This window comes from Pomacea canaliculata, linkage group LG2 (genome assembly GCF_003073045.1).
Source record: "Pomacea canaliculata isolate SZHN2017 linkage group LG2, ASM307304v1, whole genome shotgun sequence".
In the NCBI taxonomy this organism is placed as follows: Eukaryota; Metazoa; Mollusca; class Gastropoda; order Architaenioglossa; family Ampullariidae; genus Pomacea; species Pomacea canaliculata.
The window spans coordinates 11351464-11371076 of NC_037591.1; the positions used below are offsets into that span (position 1 = coordinate 11351464).

The 19613-nt window shown below is 37.6% G+C and overlaps 1 protein-coding gene across 1 annotated transcript; it reads right to left on the reverse strand.

Moving 5' to 3' along the window:
* Positions 1–459: 459 nt before the first annotated feature.
* On the reverse strand, positions 460–11959 carry LOC112556460 (alkyldihydroxyacetonephosphate synthase, peroxisomal-like). Its single transcript, XM_025225488.1, is given in 21 exon segments — positions 460–1590; positions 2000–2057; positions 2503–2602; positions 2778–2867; positions 4369–4430; positions 4692–4761; positions 5195–5244; positions 5552–5691; positions 6135–6186; positions 6442–6569; positions 6943–7051; positions 7459–7584; positions 8016–8096; positions 8456–8535; positions 8986–9057; positions 9218–9292; positions 9523–9559; positions 9561–9644; positions 9881–9971; positions 10373–10463; positions 11775–11959. Coding segments are annotated over 21 exon segments (1791 nt in total). The 5' UTR covers positions 11827–11959; the 3' UTR covers positions 460–1447.
* Between the last annotated feature and the right edge of the window lie 7654 nt (positions 11960–19613).

Below are 19613 nucleotides of genomic sequence, written 5' to 3' on the forward strand. Positions count from 1 at the left end.
CAACCTCTGACCCAATAAAGACATCCATCTCTGGTTTAACCTTGAACGAGAAAATTTGTTCTAGTGCAATTTACATGATTCATCCTTACTGTATTTTTAAAAATTACTTTGCAGATGTACGGTAAAAATGGGATCTTTGGAGAATGCAGAAAAAGGATTGGTGCGGTAAATTGTTCAAAATTATAAGACCACAAATTTGTGACGGCTACCATCAAAGTCACCTATGATTTTTATGACCTGTCATAATATACTGTCATCAATGACTGACAAAATAAGGCACCAGAAAGATATGAAGTGATAAGCTAGCAAACTTAATGAAAAGAATTTAGGAAGCCTGAGAACTGATATGTAATAAAAATACTACAAAAGTAAATATTTTTATCCTGGCAAATAAAGAGTCTACATTCAATCCTAAGCACAGTTAAGTAAATCCAATTTGTTTTACCTGAAAAGTTGGGGTTTTTTTTGCAATTTTTCGATTTAAGTTACCAAAGATCTTTGAAATACTTCAATCTTATTTTATTTAATTTAATCTTCATTGCTTCTTGTTGAGATACCTAAAGTGAATGTGAGACGTTGCTATCCTCATTTAAATATGGCATAAAACTGTACGTGTAGGGCAGAAAGCGTAGATGGTTAGTAATGACAATTGTAAGTTAACGACTTTTACCATTTAGACTTCCACATGACTTCAATCCAACACTCAAGATAAAGACATGATGATTAACAACATGCATCACATAGTACTATGTGTATTAAAATGTTTAAAACAGTGTTTGTGGTTTAGAAATGATTTTCCCTTAGAAAACATGAGCAATTACATACATTGCAGTAATTGTAAATTGCCAGTAAGTTAAAACATAAAGGCTAATAAAAATTTTTTTCCTCAACTGCAGTTGCAGCCAAGGCTATATAGCTTCTATGTGGCTTTTACAGGCTTTTAAAGTACTTAAAGGTTTTCAATATGTAATATTCGAGGTCTAATACATAGTGCAAAAACAACAGATAAAAGCCTGACAGCAGCTTTCTTAAATCTTCAAAATAAAGATGCACACATGCTCTCTCTTCTCCAATCCTTTCCTCCCTTGATGCAGTTGCTAGCATACAGTTATTCATTAAAGCCATAATAAACACAACATAAAACTAGGTTATCTTTAAAATTACAAAATCATTGCAATCACTTTGCTACTCGGATTACTCACAAAAATTGAAAAAGCAAAGTTTCATTGTTTCATGTTTTCATTATCACATGCTGTTTGAAAAACAATTATGATCTGTGAGTTGTAACAGAGACTTTAAAAAAGAGAAACTGTTCCTCACTTCACTTTTAGCAAATGTCCTCATATCCATAAGATCTTTGGTTTTCTCACCTGCTAACGAATCTATTTTATTGGAGAATCTGCATATTCATTGGAAAGTTTGTTCAAAAGAATTTTGTAGAAATAAATCACAGCTTAGAATGGTTTCCCATCATGAGATTGTTATTTGCAAAAATATTCTGTGGATCGATGTAAGCCTTCAAAGCTTTCATTGTCCCGACTCCTAGCTCTCCAACAGTCTTCTTCAGCCACTGTTTGCGAATCTTCCCAACTGGTACCAAAACATAACCAAAGTCAATAATGCTTTTTTCTAGTAAGGGAAAATTTGGATGTCTTTATGTTTTATTTTCTGCCTTAAAATATTTTCATGATACATTTTTCCTAAACCACACAAGACTTTCTTCTCTCCAAACCACTCTCTCCCTTTTTCCAGCTTACTGCTTCTCAACACATACTCAGTATGGAGTCCCTAAAAACAAACCTAAACATAAGCTTTCTTTGATACTAAGCAAATGTATTTCTATAAAATACTATATTTAATTTCAAGCAAAGTTATTCAGAAAAACTAAACTGAATAAATCAGAAATTTGTGTCATCTGAAAAATAGTAACATTTTTTGCCTTGCAAGAACAATCTTTCAGACATCCATGAAAAGTACAGTGCTACAGTACAATACTAACCTCCATGATGGTGGGATATGCTGCCTCCATTAGCTAATATTTCATCTCTTGCACAGGACTGAAAGAAGCGAGATAGAATGCCTTGTTATTATTAAACTTGTGAAAGTTTCTTTACACTACCAGAAAAACAGCAGTATTATACTTTTTAAATAAAGGTCACATGATTAAAGCAATACTTCTCTGGATTCTGTTAACCCTTCTTAAATTATGACCACATACTATGTTCTTAACATATAACACTTTTTGAGTCTACTAAGGCATACAGATTGCAACTCGTTCAAGACAATGCAATCATCAAGTCAATACAGTTCCAATTATCATTCGCTTTGGTCCTGTAAAACAAATGGGATCAAAAAGGATGTCCAGCAATTAACCTTTCACAGAAGTCCACAGAGGCAGACATCAGTCAAGTCATGCAAATAGCAATGAGCTTTGCATAATGGAGTGGTTTTGCTATGATTAAATGTAAGGGCTGTTTTATATGACAAGTACAGCATACTCACCTCAATTTCTTCATAGACATGAACAGGATCAGAGATGCCCCTGTAGTTGAAACCAAAATAGAAGTAGACACAAGCACCAGCATCATAGGTCTGTGTGACTCTGTGAAAATGACAATAGTGACAATTTTTGCTGGAATCTGCCCCAATCTGCAAACCTTCAAATAAACTCTTAAATATTTAAATATTTTTACATAGCATTAATCAATAATACAAAGACAACAATTCACTCAAATAAATTATTGATTCATTAAGCATACTTACACCTTACAACTCACCTGCAGGTGATATATGGAGGAAACTGGATACGGCGTTCTTTGCATTCTCGCCGCAAACGTTCTTTCACATTTTGACACAAGTCTAGGCATCTGAAATTGAGGAACAAGCAGTGTCCTACAACACATATCTAACTCCTGTCTAATACATCTTCCAATGTGTTTATGGTATGCTGCCACAAGATGCAAGTTTTATAAAACCAAGCAGATCATGCTAGATAACCCTAACCCATTCTATCAGAATGGCAGCTTTCAGGAGGCTAACATCGTTGGATGTGATCATTAAGTGCCTTTGTAGGAATTGCTGTTTATTGTTTGCTTATTTTTTTTATTGCTGACCTGGTAATGCCATTTGAAATAGATGTACAGTGTTCCCTCGCTACTTCGCGGTTCATCTATCGCGGATTCACTACTTCGCGGTTTGTTTGTTTTTTTAAGTATCGATTGATATTTTCGTGCTGGGAATTATCGTTCTACAAAATACCATAGATATTTCAACAGGAAAAAGATGAAAAATGTAGCTATATTTGTATTTCTATTAAAATACCATGGTTATTTTGTAGATAGAAAGAAATAATTGTGTATGAGAAATCCATTGCTATGCGTAAGCGACGAGCCATGATTGTTATCTCCCATCTCGCAGCCAGTTCGCATCAGTTTTTTGGGTTTCTCTGAGTAAAGTTATAATTTTTTTTACACTAATTTATTATTGTACTGTATTAATAACATGATTAATATATTACCTTACACTAACATGATATTGTTTTACATGTATATATTATTATTGCATGTATGTCCCTATTTCGCGGAAATTTTTTTATCGCGGCTGATCATAGCACCTATCCCCCGCGATAAACGAGGGAACACTGTACTGTCTATGATTTATTGCATCTTCTTTAACATTGTACTGGTTTAAGAATTTTAGCAACTGAATCAACAACATTATTGTTGTTTTCTTTGGATCACCTTGACATAATGGTACTGTTTATGTATTAAACATATTACTATCTTTTCCAACGTTTAATTGGATATCTGAAGATATAAACTATAAACAAGTACTGATTAATTTTGATGTTACTTTGTATAATAAATAGTGCAGATGATACCTTCCAACTACTGATAACCCATCAGACAAAGTTATAGCAGAATTTTGCTAATGTAGACTTTAAATATACTATGAAAATGGCTTTCTGTGCATTGCACACAAAAAAAACAAAAAAAAAAAAAAAAAAAAAAAATTATATTTCTACACCTAAAGAAAAATACTGAGTGAAAATTACCAATTTTGTAAGGGTCCCTATTTGTTTTGTTTTTTTCTGTCATCAATAAGAAATCCAAATATGGCATCAGAAATGCCATAAATGGCAGCCATGTTTTCCTCATGTGAGAGTATTTCCATACTTAATTATTAAAAAGTTACTTTGCAGAAAAGGCACCATAAAGCACAGTTTATTTGCCTTACTTGCAAAATACTCTCAATCTCATACTTACCTAAGGACAAAGTTTGTACAAAGTATTTTATCTTCAACTGATTATAAAACTTATCAGTAAAGAAACAGTTTTAGAAACATTGAAAAGACTTTCAAACAATTACCTATCCCACGGAACAGAAGTCTCAAATGACTCAGCAACAATGTAGTATTCAAAACCAAGATCCTGACACAAAGTAAAAACAAAATTTAAATTCAAAATATACTGAAAGGGATTCACATTTTTGTAACTTTTAGGAATTTTACATTACCAACAATCACATATTATTTTATACACATGCCTTACATTTTAAAAATTAAAACAGTTTTTTTCATAGTAATAACTTTTTTTCAATGGCATTAATTTACAGCTTCTCCAGCCATAAAATCTGCATCTCATTATAAATTTAGTAGAAACACATTTGAGTCCTGTTCATTATGTACATACCCTAAGGTAGGCTATGACAAATGTAAGCATGTAGCCACGTTCACCATTGTCTGCTCCACCAGGCAATCCACTGAAACATACAGTTAAAGCTCCTTCACACCATTAGATCAAGCTCACTTTACTCATGTTTAGAATGTTTTGAAAGTTTGTCATACATGGTAATAAAATGAAAAAGTACTAGCACTCTTAACAGCATATACTATAATGAAGCTTGACTAGGGTGGATGGAAAATGGAGACAATTTTCTAACTTATAAACAAAAATAGAAGCGCTGTTAAACCACTAACTGACTGAGATCGAAATGGTGACTGAATTTGTTTAAAACATAAACTTGATCATTACATACATGTGTAAAGGTAAAAATTCTGACTGTCTTTGATTCCAGTGACAACTACACAAGCTCCAGCTGAAAGGAGAGTTCCATAATTTAAATTGTACGTTTTCAATAGGCCAGCATCTTGTCAAATTAAACGTCACCAACAACAGCATTCTGATTCACTTACCCGAACTTTGCTGCTATTTCATATACACGCTTCTCCAGGGCAGCCACTTCCTAAAACAAATTCCAAAGGTGTATTATATCAGGGACCTTCTATTGCTCACACACATCTGCACTAACTTTCAAATGATATAGTAATAACATGCACCTGCTTCCATAAACTTTTTACCTTCACTAATAAATCAAGTACCAGCAGTATTGCTGGGCAAATAAGGTTCTGACAGTCATGGGTCTAAGCAAGCCATTATCCTTTGTCCAAGACCTCCAAAAATCACTATTTAGGACAAAGTTTAAGTTTAGAGAAACTAATAAAAAGAATGTTACAAAAAGCACACGTCAATTTTAAAGCATGCATGCTAACCTCCTTTGTGCCTTCAAACAATAATGTTGCCACAGCCAGTTTATTTGGATCAAAACCCTTTAGCTTGGTGATGTAAAATTTCTTAAGTCCATCCATAAAGTTAGTCAGCATAGACTTGGATTCTGGTTTCAAGGCAGCACCTGTACTTAAAAAAAAAAATGCCTCTTATTTCCCAATTTTGTTATGATCATAGCAAAAACAGTACTACAGCTTTCCAGATACTGTAACAAAATATGCATAGATTAATTAGGTTACATTATATATAAGATGATTTAGTGCAGTTATTCCACAAATAAGTTTTAAGAAGTGCACTTTAAATGAACGTTAAAAACATCGATAATTAGGTGTCTCAGCAAAAAGGTGGTTTGATCAGGTAAGGTTATATCACCTGCCAACCGGTTGTGGAAAAACAATGTATATGCTTACTTTGGGTGATAAAGAAGGATTTCAGTTCTCAAAAAGTTTACAGATCTTTTGTGCATCATAAGTTTGAGTGAATGATGCATAGCATTGCATAAATTTACCAAAATTTTGTCTAATATACCCCAAGATATTTCACAACAAGACAGAAGAAACAACTTACCAAATTGGAATTGTTCATTGTCCATCAAACGTATTGAAGCTGGTGCACATCTCTGAGAAATGTAACTAGAATATGTTAATTTATAATTTCACATGGTGTGCATAATTTATTTTATTTCCAATTTATATATATCTCTACACACCAACAAACTATTTAGTAGAATCACAATAAGACAAACACATTTACAAAAATCTGGTGTCTCATGTGGCTGATCATACACCAATAGTCAAGCACACAACTCAAAAGAATTAAAAAAGAAAACATCAGACCAAATGTAGCAAAGAAAATAAACAAAGAAAAGATTTACCTGAGCTGCCACCTCTCTCAAGCAGCTGACACCATTCTCAAATGAGGGGAAAACAATTGAGCCATACTTTTTACAAGGAGGCAAAGGCCGAATTTTGAGTGTCACTTCAGTAACCACACCCATTGTCCCTGCAAAAAATGGATGTGGCAAATGTTTTGAACTTGCACAGATATATCTATAGTGTTAGGAAAAGTGAAAAATGCCACAAGACCTGTAGTTGTATCGTTTCTTGCAAGGTTAAAGATGGACCGGTACTGCAAATAATCTTAGAGTTAAAAAACACTGAATGCATGCTAAAAATCTGACTGGAACAATAGTAAAGGTAAAAGAACAATGCAACCTGAGAAACAGCCAGTTGAAATCTGAAGAGTGAGTACTGTGTTCATATTAACAAGACAGAAGCACATAAATTCACGCTAAATCAGCAGGAAATTAATATAACAGAAAGGAAGAAAATCATTAAAAAATTTTTTGTTTGGTATCACTTAAAAATGTCTTTACCCTCTGACCCCAAGATGATGTGGTGTATGTCTGGACCTGAGGACATTCGAGGAACCTGGCAACTTTTTTCCATGACACCCCGAGGTGTCACAAATCTTACATGCACAAGCTGCAAGCACATTGAAGAAAATTATGCTAAACTATATATGAAGCACATATTTATTTTATTCCCCAAAGAATCATTGTTGTTCATACACCTCTTCTTTAAATTGTTTTACATTTTTTAAAGTACACATTTGTTGTTACAGCAAATGTTGTTACACAGTATTATTAATTCAGTAAGATAACCACTGTTTGCCTAACTGCCCCCTTATATCGCTTTCCAAAATACAGAAGCCTTTAAGGTTTCTTATTTGCTATATGATTTTTCATTTTTCCATTTTTTTCAAAAGAATTTTCTTAATAATTTTTTATTTTAAATACTTTCCATATGGTTTAGGAAGAAGCATGAACCTGCTTTTTTTCGTATTTCTCAAAGGATATGATGTGCTATTACATTTCTCGAAACATTCTCACCAAATCCTCAATATTGCCATAAATGTTCTTCTTCATTCCTGAGGCTCGTGTTGCCACCCAACCACCAAGAGAGCTGAACTCCATGGAGTCTGGTTCATGTCCAGTGCAGTAACCCCGCTCCTCAAGCTGCAGAAATGTGACAGCATTAGCAAACTGAAAAATTCTTTATTAAAGGCCGTGAAAGTCGCATAGACAATCACTACATGAAAAAGAGTTCGGCACACTCTGGACAAGTGTTACAGCATGTCAAAGATGTGGCAAAAGACTGCACAGATATTGAAGCCAGGAAGAGATGAAATACCAGCAATTATAGTGTTCACTCTCCTGGGAGTAGGGTATGGTGGGAGGAAAGAGGGTATTTTGTCAAATATTCAGCCAGCTCAGTACAAACTTCGTTAGTGCTTAAAATGGAACATACTTTGCAGTATCTAGTCAAATAATGAATGCAACAATAAAACAAAAACACTTTAAACAATGGATTGAATCCAGAATTTATAGTGGTATTCCAATAACTGAAACTGAAATTTTTCAGCAACACTGAAGCAAGAGTTAATTACCCTGCGCTCAAGATCCTGCCCAATGATACCACATTCAGCACGGACAGTAAGGTTTTTCTCATCCACCCACAGGATGTGATTCTAAGTACAAAAAAAAAATTGTCATAATTACAATACTTTATGCTCTAAACACTTCTGCATAAAAAGAACAAACCTGTAAGACACATGAGAGATTCCTGCAATAATAATAATGCTAGATGCTTTAAACTGAAAAACTGCACATAGATTTCTTAATAAAAAAAGATGTCATATATGTACCCTTGCTTTTAACAGATTAGCTTTCTCAGCACTATTTTATGATTAGTTTTCTTGTACCTATAAAATAATCATAAACCTATGATGTAAAGTTTGTAATTTAAAAAAAAAATGAAGAAGAAAAGCAATGAAAGCTTTTACTGCAGACACACGTTTGAATGTGCAACTCATCAAGCTGTTATTACCATTTGAGATGTATCTAATGATACAATCATTCTCTTTTCAAATGCTGGGCATTCTAGAGAGCTGGTAACAGTTGTTCCCCCTGTGACATAAAATCTATGTAAATTGTTTTGTTCTCACAACTGTAATCTAAATCAGGACACACAGGTTATCTACCAGATATTTTGAATTTTTTTCTTTTCTTTTAGGATGGGTGTAACAATCACTGCTTTCAGTGCTTAGTTGCCTATCAAAGTAAAACGTTGCTAATAGAAACAGAAAGCGATAGAAATGGGACACTAGTTCATACTGAACTTTGCAACTGAAAGAAAAATAGTTTTTAACTTATGTAATGATTATTGACTTGAAGCTAATAAAATTAATTTATTTTCTATCATGGTTTAGATAAGCACAAAGAAACCAACTTAACATTCAGTTTCATGAAATCTACACAGGATTTTAACATTTCATTTCTTAAAGGAGACTGTGAAAACACTGTAAAACAATAGAAAAATATCATAAAATATTGAGAATAAACTTCATAGATACTGACCTCCAAAAGGGATGATAACAACATTGTACTTAACAGCCAATTCCACAGCCTTGACCACATCATCATGATTTTCTAAAACAAGATTAAGGTCTTGAGTACAACTCTACCTAAATTATTTTCAAGATAATATTAGGTAAATGAATAAAATTAGCATAAGATTTGCAAACTGTATCCAAAAAATATTTATAGATAAAAAGTTATAACTTTAGTGATTTTGCTGAAACCAACTCACCAGGCCAAATCACTATGTCAGGTATGCGCTCAAACATTCCTTCTCTCAGAGTGAAAATCTCATGAAGAGTATGACCTGTAAAATAAACATGTACAGGCTATCACTGGAGTTTAAGTAATTTGAATTCTTCAATTCTTCATTACTTTGGTTCAATTTCAATATAAACAAAGTGAAAATATAACAGGAAGGGAGCCTATTTATTTTTGACTTTTTTGTTTTGGCTCTTTTTCTAATTCTTGGATTTTAAAAGAAATCCTTTTTATGTTATCAGCGAATCATACAATTCATTTTTTTGTTAGCCTTACCATGTGCCCTAAACAATCGATCCTGGCAGTCATCAGAAGATGGAGATGCCAGTTTTACGAAGATCAGCCAAAAATTCTTCATTTTTCACAGGAAGTGGAATGCTGGTAGCTGGTATTTCTGGCTGAGAATAAGCAAATATACAAGGTTTTAGAAGTGCTTCTAAGCCTACATGGCAAGTAGTCTATCACAAAGAAGTAAGCAACCAAAATGAAGTAGGCAACCAATGCTAAAAAGCAAAGCTGAATTAGGGGAACAAAAATTATATGATTCGAGGAATGAAATAAAGGACAAGAGCAACAAGATGATAAAAAGAACTATGCTGAAAATGCCATTTGTTGTAAATACAAGTTGCCTCACCTGCGAGGGAGACTTGTGTTCAAGACTGATGCCAACAGTTTTTTTCATCCACTCACGAAGCAGTGGCATGGTGCTACCACTAAGTCGATACCTGCCAAACAAAACATATTAACATAAGTAATATTAAGATTATCTCATTTGCATATTTCTTCTACAAGTTTTTGTTTCTGCTTTTAGAAATCCCACTCTCTGAAACCTAATCTGTTACTTTTTAAGAGTACCTTAGAAAACTGTCTTTACATAATTTGAAGCTTTCCAATATGATTTACATGCATTTCTATAGGAAAATCTGATTTTTACACCACACTAACCATGGTAAAAAGGTAGTCCTGTGACCTTATGGTTGTTGAGAAGTGATGCGTTAGAGCTAAAAAACTGAAAAACAATGATGACCAAAACAATTTTTTTTATATCTGAAGCATATAATGATTATCATACACTGCATTGTCAATTTCATATGCACACTGAGTTCAACCATCTATAAAAGGTCACCTCTCTCCGGTGAACTCGACATGCTGATCCTTGTTGATGGAAAACTTGGAGTCTTTGTAGCCCCACCCATTCCATTTCAGCAAGCTCTTGCCTGCAGTTAAATAAAAATTATAAATGCATTTATCAATACTGTGTGGTAGAAGATGGTTTAGAGGACAGCTGAAGACCAGTTGGAGGGCTGCGCCTTTCAGCAGTGCTAATTTGTATGCAAGTTTGTGTTGTCCACAAGGGGAAGGAGGGACTGTATTCAACTTAACGCTTGTTGGACCCCAGCAGCACAATTGATGACAGGCCAGGCACCCTTCACACATTAACCATCCCATTAACTATAAAAGAGGGGGTGGGAGGTGCCAGTCAATTCAACTGTTTGCCAATTCGATCACAGCCTAGTAGATTTGACCACGGCCACAGCCTACAGTTGATTTGACTACAACTCTAAGTTGATTTGACCATTGCCTATAGTTCGATTTGACTAAATCATCATCTATGCAAGCATTTGGCAGTGAAATAAGTGCAAATTTTGATGTATTCTCTTTACTTGTCTTTGGCTGATGAATATCAATCTTGCTTTTGTGTGTGAGTGTGTGTCTAAGAGGGAAAGAGAAAGAAACTGCATCCAAGTAAATATAAATCAGTTTTCTGCATACTCTTAACATCTTTACATTTTTAATGCTTTACACTTTTAGTTAAAAAAAGTGTGGCCACAAGCTGTGTTGCTATTCCATGCCGATTGCTTTGCTATTGTGTAAATTAAACTAAGCAAAGACTTTTTTCCCCAAACTCATACATAGATATTAATGCGCCACAGTATCTGCTTTTTATTTAATAACAATGGCTTACCTAGCTATGCATATCATATGACTAATTTGTAAAGAAAAATGTGACTTCTTTATGTATACATACAACGAGCAGACGAACGAATAATAACCTCTGTATTCGAGGGTCGAATCGACTGAAAGTTGTGGTCGAATCGACCTGTAGCCGCTTAAAGGGGGGAGGGAGATGTGAGGCGACACTGAAGTCAGAGAGATACGTTATAGCACCGTAGACGGATCACCGTCTCAGCCAGCAGCCCGGCTGAGTCCTTTGCATTTGTGTCCCCTGTTATGCAGTGGTAGTAACAGTTATTGCAGACAGCCAGCAAGCTGTCACCTTAATAAAGATACCAAAAAAATCGACGGCTACGTTCTCTTTGTATCGTTATGCGCGAGGGTGTGGCATGCTGTAGGTGACCCGGCAACAATTGCATATAATATTTATGTATTAATACACTATACGCTATTCGCATATTTATTCACGCACGTCGAATATAGCATCTGAGACAGCAAACATGAAACGTTAAATGTTCGACATTGTGTATAATACATTTCACAAGACCAATTTCGACGCTACGGAAACAAACCTTCTTTTAGGAATAGTGGGTGGTTCTGGATCAAGCAAAATCTTGTTTCCATTTGATTCTGCGCAATTCTGTGCAGATAAAGTAGGCTGCATATTACATCTGCAAAAGGATTTGCAAAGAATATCGCCACTACACGGTTCTTGTCTTCTCTCGCTCATGTTGTCTGCCATGTTATCGGAAATTCCGATGAGAGTTATGTCCCGTGAGGTGACGCTGAGGGCACGATCGGGTGATCCTCTCGAGGTACATAAAAGGGGAAATTTATGTAAATAAAATATATTCATATTAATTTTCTTAAATGATCAATAGATAATGAATTTTTAAGTAAACTTTATTTATCTATTCCATTATGCATAATTAACTATCCAACTTGCAATTATAATAAGTTTTTTGGTTGCTTCTTCGTACTGTGTCGACCCTTTCAACCTCCATGCATATACTGACGCGGATTATCATCTTGAGGTTGGACTTCGAAATTTGCCTTTTCGATTTGTACTATGTACCTTAAACAACAAACAAGAGACGGCTAAGAAATTATTATAGGTGGCCCAAGGAAGTAGGTCGGAAGGATAAGAAAACTTAAACGATTTAGATCTTAAAGGAGAGATACCTTAACAAAAGGAAACAGGCCTATATAAATATTTTGCGTTGATCGTCATATAAATATATACCAACGAAAATATGAGCGTCGACATTGTATGTGTGTTTTCATCCTAGATCTTGAATGGGGCTTGTATTTCCGCCACAGCTTTGTGATTGCTTACAAGTGGTAGAGACGCCAGAAGCTAGAGTGTAATTGGGAGTGGAAGAATTAATTATAAGATCGAATTAAAGGGACACATACATGAAGTCATATCTAATTTGTAGAGATTGTCTAGTATTTGTAAAAAATAAAAAATAAATAAAAACAACGATAAACTAGGTACATTTGGTTTTTGTTAGTTTGTTTTTTTGCAGAGGTCGACCATTGATCATATATATATATCGGGCTAGACCGAGGATCGAAGGTGTGGAAAGACTTAAGAAACTTTAACTAGCTGCTCGTGCATATTTTCTTTCTTTAATCCGAGTGTAGTAATCAAGTTAATTCTGTCTTCTAACAATGCCATTAACCTTGAACAATTAAGCTTTCAATGTACCGTCCTTCTTCAAATCCTCGTCCGGGACACCAAAGATCGATTGATTGATCGGAGCACTAAAAAATTAACAGTGGTGACTGCATCACCCCTCTCCCCTTTAAAAACTCATTCTTTCGTGTGTAACATAAGCTTTATTAGGAACCGATTGACGACAAGACTGATCTTTTACTGACTTTCCCAAGAATCTTTTGGGTCATAATTTTCCTCGTTCTCTTTCAACAAAAACTATATTCGGCCTTTTTTTTTCTGCTGTCCTCAGTTTGAGTGTCACTCCTGATCAGTTTGACTTTTTGTACACACATCACTCGCTTGTATTGCCTATAAACTTTCCACACTGATAAATTCCAGTCGGCGTATAGACCCAAGCACAGCTGTGAGACAGCCCTTCTGCGTCTTATGAACGATCTTCTGTGCAGTGCGGATGCAGGGAAAGTGACTCTTGTGGTCCTCCTTGATCTGAGTGCGGCATTCGATGTCATTGATCACACCACTCTTCTGACTCGTCTCCAGATGGAGGTGGGCATTGGTGGTTCCGCCTTGCAATGGTTCCATTCATACCTCAGTGACCGCACACAAAGGGTGATGGTCAATCAAGCTTCTTCAGTGACAGTTCCACTGCTGTGCGGTGTCCCGCAGGGCTCTGTTTTGGGCCCGGTTCTATTTTCTATTTACACATCTCAGCTTGGTCCTCTCATTGAGAAGCATAATGTGAACCGTAAGATGCTTGCAGATGACACGGAACTCTATTTTTCATTTAGTACTGACAGTGAGTCGGTGCGTGAGGCAGTTTGTGCTGTAGAAGATTGTTGCTTAGAGGTCAAGTCATGGATGCTGAGGAATAAACTCAAGCTTAATGATGAGAAGACAGAGGCGATGCTATGTGGTTCCAAGCTTAGCCTTAGTAAAGTCTCTCTAGACTCCATCCAAGTGGGTCAAGCTAGAATTCCTCTCTCCAGCTCCGTACGGAACCTTGGACTCTATGTTGACAATCTTCTAACTATGTCTGATCATGTCAGTTCTGTAGTCAAGGCATGTTATTTCCATATCCGCACTCTTGGACGACTCCGACCCAGTCTTAATAAGAAGACTGCAAATGCAGTTGCTGTGTCCCTCATCGGTTCTACATTAGACTATGCCAACAGCTGCCTCTGGGGGATTTCAAAGAGCGAGTTGTCGAGGCTACAGCGAGTGCAGAATACGGCTGCGAGGATAGTGGCAGGAAAGAAAACAACTGACCATATTACTCCTGTACTTCGTGACCTACATTGGCTTCCTGTGGAGAAGCGAATTGAGCACAAAGTGTTAACCTTAACCTATGGCTGTCTTCACGACCTTGCGCCTGCCTATCTGCAAGAACTCATTCGCTGTTACCAACCCCAGCGGAACCTTCGTTCAGCAGCACACTTCAGACTTGAACGACCGAGTGTTCAGTCAGGGAATGCTAATAAGAAGACTGCGGGTTTCAGATCCTTCTCCAATGTAGCCCCGCTTTTGTGGAACTCGCTTCCCCTCTCGACCAAGGAGTCTGATAGTATTGGATCTTTCAAGAAAAATCTGAAGACTCACTTGTTTAAACTTTTTTGAAGTTTTCATTTGACCTGCAGTTTGGTGGCTGCTGGGATCACCGCGCATTGAGCGCATCTTTGTGATGCGGATACTGGCGCGCTATAAAACTACATCATCATCATCATCATCATCATCACTTATTACACTATTTCTGGTACCGGTCCTCGATACCTCGGAGATCTCCGAAATTACTCCCATCGAGAACTCCCCACGACTGCTTCGTTCATCCTCTGACACCAGCTTCGAGTTACACTAAGACAAAGACCTATGGATGAGGTACTTTTCTTATCAACTTTGAACAAGGTATAGCCGTCAGCTGATTCACTTGACTACATTTTAAGTCCAAACGTAAGACATAACCTACCCCTCCCCCCCCCCCAAAAAAAAACAAAAAAACAAAAAACAAAAAAAATATCTGTCACTTCACCGTTTTATGTCCAGATGCACTTTGCGGTGGCATAATGTGTTTGTCTAATTTCTCTGTGGGTGTGCCTGTTGTATGACTGCATGCGTGCCTGTTTATTTAGGATTGGCCTGTTTGTAGTTGTCTTAGCTGGAAAGTGCTCTGGACAAATTATGTTGGAAAAGCTCTTTATAAGCGAGTATGAATTAAGGGCATTAACAAAGGTGTTTGGAGGTATCAAGAGATTGTTACCTCCCTTTAACTAATGTTGTGTGCGAGGAGAGGCCGCTCTGCGGACGAAGCTAAAGTAGCATTCTCTTTTGAGTTTCAATAAAGAAATGGCATAGGCGCCATTAAACAGGAACTACTCTAATAAATTAGATAAAGCAATGGATATGATAAAGATTGGAGAATAATTTACAAGAATAACATTAAGCTGCAGCAATGGGAAGGGAGATGGGAGATAAGGTTTGTTGATCAGCAGTTCTCTTCATTTGCTTACATCTGCACATACACAGAAACACGTACAACTGTTCGTCTATAAACCATATCTCTAGTTCGCTTAATATATTTCTATTGACTCTCACAGGACGTTCACACGAGCGCACACGTGCACAAACGAGCTCTTGTGGCTCCATCCCATGGCATCCCCGTCGTGTCTGTTTTATTATCATCGTGGTCATCAACATATGGCAATGTGTTACAGAAGACTAGGAGCTTAAAGCTCAGAGTTTACGATTTCTTTATTTCTGGATGAGGGTACAAAAGTCTTTTGTCATATCACATATTGTTTTTTGTTAGGCGTCTCTATAATAGTCGCTTGTCAGATGGTTGTACAATAGTCGTTTGTTGGATGACTGTAAAATAGTTGTAAGTCGGATGAATGTACAATAGTCGCTTGTCTGAGAGTTGTACAATAGTCGTTTCTCAGATGGCTTTACAACAGTTGTTTGAAGTCACCAACAGTATGATAGCGGTTTGTGGTTTCTTGTTGTCGTCGTTGATCTGATTTTGTTTTTCTTTTCCAAATGAGTGAGTCAGAAGGAGGAAAAAGGGTATAAAACAATTTTTATGTATTTTTCTCGTATTTGCAACCTACGCTTATTTCCCCAACATCTTTTTTTTTTTCGAGTCGTGGTCGTTGCTTTAAATCTTCAAGCAGCTCTCTAAGCTGCCAGTCTCCTGTTCCAGTCCTGCCTGTAAGTCTGTGACACACTTCTGTCAGCATTTCTGCCAACCTTGCCGCGTGCCTCTCTTCCCTTCTCACCACCATCCCCCACCCCAAAAAAAATGTCACCCACTCCCATGCCCTCCCCCCTCTCCCTCTCCCATCATCCCTCCATACGACATCTTTTCCCGTGGTTTGCGGCGCGCCCAGTCCTGGCACTGGCTGCAGCCAGGCGTTGTGGCTGTCCCTAATTTTGAAAACTTGTCTCTGGAATTCGCCAGCCTCAGCGTCTTGCCCCCAATAACGGGAGACCTACCCTTTCCTTGCGGAAATGCTTGCAATGACGTAATTCAAAACCGTCAAGAAAGGAATGTCAACGCGCGCGGGAACCATTTAAGTGTTGGGGAGGGGGTTGGGTTTGATGAGGGGAGAGAAGGGTAAAAATGTTACAAGACAAAGACATAACAGAGAAAGAAAGAAGGACGGCAAAAATACGAGCAAAAACAACGAATGTTGCAAGAATAAAAAAAGATACAAATTTTCAGTACCAAAGTGACAGGAAGAAAAGAAGAAAAGAATGGTCGAGAGGTTAGAAGGTCAACAAAGCACACAACATGGCGAAGAGCTGTAGCAGACGACACTACGTCCATCACTGAAGACATGCGAAGCGTGCGCCTATGTTTGTGGTAGTCTTGTAGACCCTGCAGTAGTACATAGGGGTCAAGGTACATTCGGTACTTTTACGATAAGGTCATCAACATCTGCAACATTAGTAACGGTTGCAGCACCCGCAGCAGCACGGGGTGTTTAGAATGTGCAAAAAGGGGAGGGAGCAAATGGGGCGGATGGTATGAAAAGAAATACTGTTCATGATGGGGGAAAAAGAAATAATTTAGTCCTGGTGACGGCTGCCTCCAAGATATATCAGATATAAGGCTTGGATTGCAGCCTGCCTTGTGCTGGGCTGGTTCCCACAGAGCTGTCTTTCTTTAGGGACTCTTGTCCTCAGTCTTCCCTTTTGTCTCATTTTCTTTCTTTCTCTCGTTTTTCCTCTATGTTTCTTTACCCCATCCATACCCTTCCCCTTTCCTCTTTTATCCGTGTCTCTCCCCTCCTCCCTCGACCTCGGTGTATGTCTTTGCGCGTGTAAAAGAGAGAGAGAGAGAGGAGAAAGAGCAATTACAGTTTTCCCCTTCTCCAACCCTACCCTGGGTCATATTTCCTGGGTACTAAACTAACTATCACAATCTTTTCTATTCTATTTTTGCTCAAACAATGTTTAGGAGGGAGGAGGAGGAGGGGGATGTGAGATGATTCTTTCAGCGAGCGTCAGCAGACTCCTGATTTCACAGATGTTTGCTCAAGTGATCACGGGTGTTGAACAACTTATTTCACATCAGTGTCGTGAGCAACTGAGCTCAGTTTTTACACACGGTAGTCATAGCACAAAACAAGAGAATCACGGTCAATCCTCATAGAACAACTTGTAGTCTCCCTGTATCATACTGAGGAGGTAGTTATGAAGTGAGGGTAGGTCTTTACCCATGGCAACAGGAGGAACTCAAGGAAAAGGGTCTTGTTTGCAAAATTATAAAGCTGCATCCAGACCCTGCAGGTGTTGTTTGACCCTGGATCCGCAGTTATAAAGTGGTGGCAAACAGGCCCTGGGGTAAAATAACATGAATTAGTGCCCACGGGGTCTGGAAGCCGCTTTTGAATTTCGGAAACAAGACACTTGAGTTCCCCATTTTGTTTGTGGGGGTAAACTACTTACTCCCGCTTCGTAACTACGGCACCTGCAAATCTAAGGTAACACAAACAAGTCATAACTACGAAAACACGCAGAATGCGGTGGTAACCAGTTCTTGCTGATAGTTCTCTAAAGGGAATTCTTAACCAGATATACATTGTCAAATGTGTGACTATGTAACTAGAGCAACCTTTTATATAGCATGCACGCACGTATTCTCGAAACAGCCACATTGTCTCAAATAATTCTCCTTACCATCGTTCACTATCCAAGCAAAAAACCACATCGTTTGGAGAAATAAAAATACAATTTATTTCGACATGAACAATGTCAAAAGCTTTATTGTGTTGCCATATGAAACTTCAAAGGAAGTCTTGATATATGGCACATCAACATGTGGGTTTGTTCAAAAACATTTCTTTCTTTGTAGCGGGTGGGAATTTCTTGGGGCGTTAAAACATTGCCCGATAGTCTTGTGAGGCGAAAACTAATTAAAAAATGAGCGCTTTTTCTGAGAAAAATTCAAGAATCTCTTTGTTCAACTTGTGGTCCTTAAGTTTTTTTTTTAACTTGTCAAAGGCATTACAAGGCAGTCACGCTTACTAAATAGTTTAATTTTCAGCGCCCAATATTTATTTTTATTGCAGACAGTTTTGGATTACTTCAACGCCGAATTTATTGAATTTATTTTTATAAGGGTCTAGATTCTAGATATTTATCTGAGAATGTTGAGTCAGCGTTTTCAACTGTGAAATAGAATAAAAGGCACCTTTGGTACTGGGAACTGACAGAAGAATCTTTCTTTGCTGAAAAAAGTGTTAATAGGTCAGACGATAACATTCTTCTATTTATCTTTACTCTCTCTCTCTCTCTTCACGAATCTGTCTAGCTCACGGACAGGTGATAATGAATTACACTCATCCAGGACACGGCCGACTTTTGAATGGTTGTCAGTACAAATATTTACCTTTTCTCGCGTTTATTGAATTCCCTGGTCATTGTGAGTTCAGGAATATTTTGAAACCATTTTTACCGGGGTGTGGCAGTAAAGTCCTTCCCTTCTTGTTTAGGACGGCATGTAACATGGACTAATCCGTGACAATCTATGTATTAGTCACTTGGCAATTTTTGTCCCTTACAAAATTCTCTAGAAACGCTTATAGTCTACCAAGAAATAATACCTTAGGACCAAGTTAAGTTTGGCAACTACAATATCGAGGTATGGATGAGGTAATTTGATACAGTTGGCAATTCTAACTCTAGATGCCGTCTAAAGTGAGTTACCAGACATCATTGTACTCCATAGCTGTTATCATTTCTCAATTTGTAGCCGAACTTAACACGTGGTGCGGAAGTGAATAGCGAGCCCAACATCTCGAGGACGATGCAAGACGTGTGCATGTTGGCACGTGTGCACAGGGGTGTGAGCTTCTGAGGGAGGGGGTAGTGGGAAGTGCAGAGGAGGGGGCTGTGCACGAGTCGGGTGACAACAATACAACCCGCAGATGTCACGTGACGTACACAGCTTTCCGGTTGGGCGGCCTGCCATATACCCTGTCGGACTGGGTCATTGCACAGGGAGGTTGTCAAGCTACCCCGAAAGCTGGAACCGGTGTTCAAAAGAAAAGGGTGAGCAGAACTCGTTCTGCGAGAACGATCAGAAAGCGACGAGAAGGGAGAGAGATGGAGGAGGGGGAGGAAAAAACACGGGCAGCCATTTTTGAGGTCGGGGTGAATTGAGGTCAATGCCACGCGCAGGTTAAGGGTTAGGAGTGGAGGGGAAGGGGAGATGGATAGGGAAAAGAAAAGTGAG